We start from the raw sequence: 5,352 nt of genomic DNA, 5'->3' as shown, positions 1-5,352 counted from the left end.
GTTAGGTTGGGTAAATTTTAATGTATTCAAATAAATTTGAAAAATGTCACAAGATTATTGCAAAGGTCAAAAACTTAAAATGCATTTGATCAACTTTGAAAGCATTTATTAAGGTTGATTGTGCAGAGTCTATTTTTCAAAAAGAGAAACATTCTCTGTTCATTTTGTTAAAAGGGCAAAGGAGTCATATTAAAGAAATTTACCAACATAGGAATTAGAAGGTATGGCAGCGAGCCCATAAATTATTATTATTATTCATCAAAATCAAACTAAATCATCCAACAAATATTTTGGAGTAAAATAGGATAACTTGCTCAAGAATAAAAATAATGCCCAAAAGCAAAGCAAAACAACTGACTCAGCAAAAAGCATCCTTTAATCAACTTATAATAAAAGGAAATTTAATATGAAAAAGCAACTTCAGGCTTCACAGCTTCACCTTCAAGTTCAATTAGAAGGGTATTTCGGTAAAAATAAAAAAAGATACAGACAATATATAAAGGGACCTACCAAGTTGTATAAAACATAAATAAATCATATTTTTTCCCTAACCGTAAGGTTAGCTTCATGTACTACATTGCATCAACCTCTTACTATTGCAATTAACTCTCTTTTATCTTCCCCTCTCTCTCTCTCTCACACACACATTCAAAAACATTCTTAAGAATATTGAACCCCCAAAGAAACACAGAGAAGGGAAAATAAAAATAAAAATAAAAATACATAATGTTTTGTTTCAGATCAAACCCTTATGCATTGTTTTTTCTTTTCTTTTTTTCTTTGTTTCTTTTTGGACATGAAACAGGTTCTCAAGCTTTAAATGTCCAGACTTTGAATATTTCAGGTACTGATTATTATTATTTCAATGAAAGTTTTGGTTTTTATTTCTGGGTTTTTTTTTAAATCAATTTTTTATAGGGTATTGTAGAAGTTTTGTGTTTGGGGAGAGAGAGCAGAGTGAAGTGTTAGCATGGAGGAAGACAGAAAGGAGGAACCTTGCAGAGGGAAGTGAAGGAGACAACAACTCGTCTTTGATTTTGGCTGAAAAAAGGACTTACAGGAGAGACCCTCTTAATGACTTTCACAAGTACACTGGTGGCTGGAATATCAGCAATGAACACTACTGGGCTGTCAGTTTCTTCCCTTGTTCACTTTTTTTGATAAATTGATGCATGCAGCCTGGAATCATGAATTTTATATGTTGTTGGCTGGTTTGCTTGTGTTTGGTGTATGCAGGCCTTTAATTTCCACAGTTTTATCTGATATTCGTATGATTTTTCCTAGAAATTTCCTACCTTTATGTGTTTGTAATTGGTTTTGATGCTTATTAAGAACACTTTATTCTCTGTAATCCTGTTTTTCCCTTAGGTTCTTCCCTGATCATTGATTCGGTTCTGTTTTCTTTTTTCTGTTATGTCAATCTCAATGAATCAAATTATCTTGCCAGTCGCTGGTACTTAGAAAACTTATAAAGTTTTCATGTCTGATAATGCAGTCTGTGGGTTTTACGGCGGCTCCTTTCTTTGTCATTGCTGCAGTCTGGTTTGTGATATTCGCACTATGCTTGTTCATCATATGCATCCGTCATTGCTGCTGTCAACTAAATTCTTATGGCTACTCTCGGACAGCTTATGCGCTATCCCTTATTTTCCTCATACTCTTCACGATTGCTGCAATGTACCAACACTCTTTTCGTGCTGAACTTTTGAGATATGTATGTTTTGAGTAACCGTAAAATTGCTCACTCCATATATAACTTCATATTACAGTGCCGGGTGTGTCGTGCTGTACACTGGTCAGGGAAAATTTCATGGCAGTACAACAGACACACTGGATTATGCGGTTAGTAAGGCAGATCTCACTGCTGAAAACCTCAGGAATGTGTCAGATTATCTTTCTGCAGCTAAGAAAATTAGCGTGGATTCAGCTATTTTGCCATTAGATGTCCAAAAAAGCATTGATGATATCGATAGGAAGATAAACTCTTCGGCTTCAACTCTTTCTCATCAAACGGCTGATAATAAAGAAAAAATTCAACATGGCTTAGACAGAATGTAAGTTGAAGCTTTTAGGATGAAATTAGAATAATCTCAGAGCTGATCATGGAACTCATCTCATGCTAAATTCTGCAGGAGATTGGCTCTCATCATTCTTGCTGCTGTGATGCTCTTTTTGGCATTTCTCGGATTCTGTAAGTTATATTATTGTTGTGATCATTGCTCCATGATTCTTAGTAATTAGATTATCTCAATATCATCTAACTTTATACTTTTATTTTGGTAACTGGCTGCAGTATTCTCCATTCTTGGATTGCAGTGCCTGGTTTACACGTAAGTGAAGTATCATTAATGTATTTGACGCTGTAATTAATGGTATAACTCGGGAAGGTCCATATGTTACTAAACCGAACTTCCTTTATCAATCACTTGTATGATTAATGAATGCAGGCTAGTCATCCTTGGCTGGATTCTTGTTACTGGTACATTTATTTTATGCGGAGTATTTCACCTCCTCCACAAGTATGTTCTGCTCAATTTCTCTTATTCCATGCTTGTTTATTGTTCAAATCTGTTTTTCAACTTTCGGCCATATAATGGTTTACAAATATGTTATTGATGATAAGCTTAAGATGATGTGAGCTTGAGACTGTTATTACACTTGGCTTAAAATTGTATCCTGTGATTCAGTGTTGCTGGAGATGCATGTGTTGCCATGGATCAATGGGTCCAGAATCCCACTGCCCATACCGCATTGGATGACATTCTTCCCTGTGTGGACAATGCAACAGCCCAAGAGACCTTGTCACGATCCAAGAATGTCACTCATCAACTTGTAAATGTCGTGAATGGTGTCATCAATAATGTTTTCAACCGAAATTTCCCACCAGCATTGGCACCATTATATTTTAATCAATCTGGTCCATTGGTGCCAGTTCTCTGCAATCCATTTCATTCGAATCTTACAAACAGAGACTGTGCATTTGGTGAAGTTACTTTGCATAATGCCACAGAGGTAATAAGGATAGCTTTTCTAAATATATGAAGTTTTAATTTCTTGGCCATACATACGTAACATGCACCATATGCACAGAACACACAATTAATTAATAACTTGATATCTGTTTCAAACAGGTTTGGAAGAAGTATATATGTGAGGTTTCGGGCTCTGGAGTATGTTCTACACCTGGGCGGTTAACCCTTCAATTTTACACTCAGATGTCGGCAGCAGTGAATGTGAGTTATGGTTTGTATCGCTATGGTCCGTTCTTGGTTAACTTGCAAGACTGCACATTTGTACGGGATGCGTTCACGGATATCAGTCATGATTATTGTCCCGATCTGCGGCACTATAGTCAATGGATCTACATCGGATTAGTAATTGTATCGGCTGCTGTGATGCTGTCATTGATCTTCTGGGTAATCTATGCAAGAGAGAGAAGGCACCGTGTGTACACTAAGCAGTATGATGGTAGATCCGAAGGCCAATACAAAGGTCGATAAGTTGTTAAATTTGGTCATATATACATTACAAAATTTTGTACAATATGTTTTCTATCTGTAGGCTAATTAATTAGTATTTGAAAGCCTCTTCTTGAAGGGGTGACTTTGTTCGATACATGTATCTGTCTCATAGTTGTGCCCTTAGCTGTTTGGTTTCATCTTTTTGTTGGTTATTATAAAATTGCATGGGGGGTTTTATATATAATTTTTTTTCCTTTGCTAAGTAATCTAAATCTATTTTAGAAAGGATTAATTTTCATCAAACTTAAAATCGATATGGCACATTGTTATACTATTCATTAATTACTCTATAAATCTAAAGATTCCTTCAAATAAGTAGGTGGGAATTTATCAGCTTGGCATGAACAAATAAGCTAAAATGTCAAATGCATTGGATGATTGTAGAATTGTTCGGGTTTCAAACCAATTTTAAGATTAAATTGTTATAAAATAAATTTATAAAGAGCAAAGAGAGACCGTATTTTATTGATCAATGAGAACTATATAGTACTTCCCTAAAGTCTACATTTATAGACATAAGAAGTATAAATGAGATGACTATTCGAATTTAAAGTATATCAAAACTTATTTAGATCTTGATAGGCATTCACTTAATAATAAAATATTCATAACACCCCCATTGGATGTCAATTGATAGATAATGTGTCTCATTAAAACCTTATTAAGATAAAAACCCTATGGAAAAAAAAATTCCCAGTGAAGGAAAAAGAATACGCTTATCTATAATACGCATAACACATTGTCTCAGTAAAAACTTTACCAGGAAAACCCAATTGGATAAAACCTAGGTTAAGGAAAAAGAATACAATGCATATTTATTCCCCCTCATAAAAACATCACATAATATCTCATATTCTATGTATTCAATATTGAATACTAGCTTTTCAAATGATCATTTCAACATATTTGCTAATCATTTATATCATCATTCTTTTGAAAGTCATGAGTGACGAAAAGTTTTGGGAAAATATATTTTGACCTCTTTAGGAGTTTCAACAATAATATTGCATGCAAAACTATTGTTGACTACTTTTATTATTGGTTCCACATTTTCTCGAATTGACATAACTTATTGAGATTTCTTTATTTTCACTATTTTAATCTTCAATTTCAAGTACTTGAATCTCTTCTAAAGTTTTAGTTCTGTCTTGGGTCTCTTCTGAAGCACCTGCCTCCACTATATGACCATCTAAAAGAATTTTCATCTTTGGAACCGAGAAAATCTATCATTTATTCTAATTGGTTGTCCTACTGGGACTTTGATTGAAATTAAAATATTAGGTGGTATATAACACTTGATTATTCTCATTAAGTTTGTGAATACTTCTAACAGTTAACTTGTAATAAAGTGAGTTATCCTTTTTTAACTTCTTGCTCAAATTCTCTCTATGAGGATCTAGATAATGATAACTCATTACAAGCAATGATTTCATTCAGTTATTATTTCTCTTCGCCTAATATTGGGAAAACTATCAAATCAAAATAGTAATCACAAATCATGTCATAATTGAATCTCCAAAATATTTAAAACATTTAACAATAAAAAGAGACTCGTAATTAATATATATTCCTAATTTTCTTTGAGGACCCATTCAGGTTTGTACGTTGTGGTGGAGCAATTAGAATATATACGCACATACAAAAATTCAAAGACGGGAAATATTTAGCTCTTAACCAAAAACCAATTGTAATGGAGAGTATTTATAACTTATTTGCTTGATACGCATAATTTCATGTTGAAATAGGAAATTTAGTTCTCATAAGTAATAGTTTAGATATTAATCAGATGCGTTTAATCAATAATTCCTCTAAACCATTATGCACATAAATA

The 5,352-nt window shown here is 33.5% G+C and overlaps 1 protein-coding gene across 1 annotated transcript; it reads left to right on the top strand.

The window, feature by feature from the left end:
* The first annotated feature begins 525 nt into the window (after positions 1-525).
* LOC107897926 (uncharacterized) lies at positions 526-3,658 on the top strand. The gene is made up of 9 exons (XM_016823533.2): positions 526-844; positions 919-1,130; positions 1,496-1,677; positions 1,770-2,054; positions 2,133-2,191; positions 2,294-2,330; positions 2,448-2,519; positions 2,688-3,012; positions 3,132-3,658. The coding sequence occupies exons 1-9, from the start codon at positions 727-729 to the stop codon at positions 3,498-3,500; spliced, it is 1,659 nt and encodes a 552-aa protein (XP_016679022.2). The 5' UTR covers positions 526-726; the 3' UTR covers positions 3,501-3,658.
* Positions 3,659-5,352: the final 1,694 nt, after the last annotated feature.

This window comes from Gossypium hirsutum, chromosome D08 (genome assembly GCF_007990345.1).
Source record: "Gossypium hirsutum isolate 1008001.06 chromosome D08, Gossypium_hirsutum_v2.1, whole genome shotgun sequence".
In the NCBI taxonomy this organism is placed as follows: Eukaryota; Viridiplantae; Streptophyta; class Magnoliopsida; order Malvales; family Malvaceae; genus Gossypium; species Gossypium hirsutum.
This window is presented reverse-complemented; position numbering and strand designations above follow the sequence as displayed.

Excerpts from the sequence above, each read along its gene's own strand:
- LOC107897926 (XM_016823533.2), top strand. The coding sequence starts at position 727 with ATGTTTTGTTTCAGATCAAACCCTTATGCATTGTTTTTTCTTTTCTTT. Across the intron at positions 1,678-1,769 it reads CTCTTCACGATTGCTGCAAT|TGCCGGGTGTGTCGTGCTGT; the intron begins GTACCAACACTC and ends TTCATATTACAG. Across the intron at positions 2,520-2,687 it reads GTATTTCACCTCCTCCACAA|TGTTGCTGGAGATGCATGTG; the intron begins GTATGTTCTGCT and ends CCTGTGATTCAG.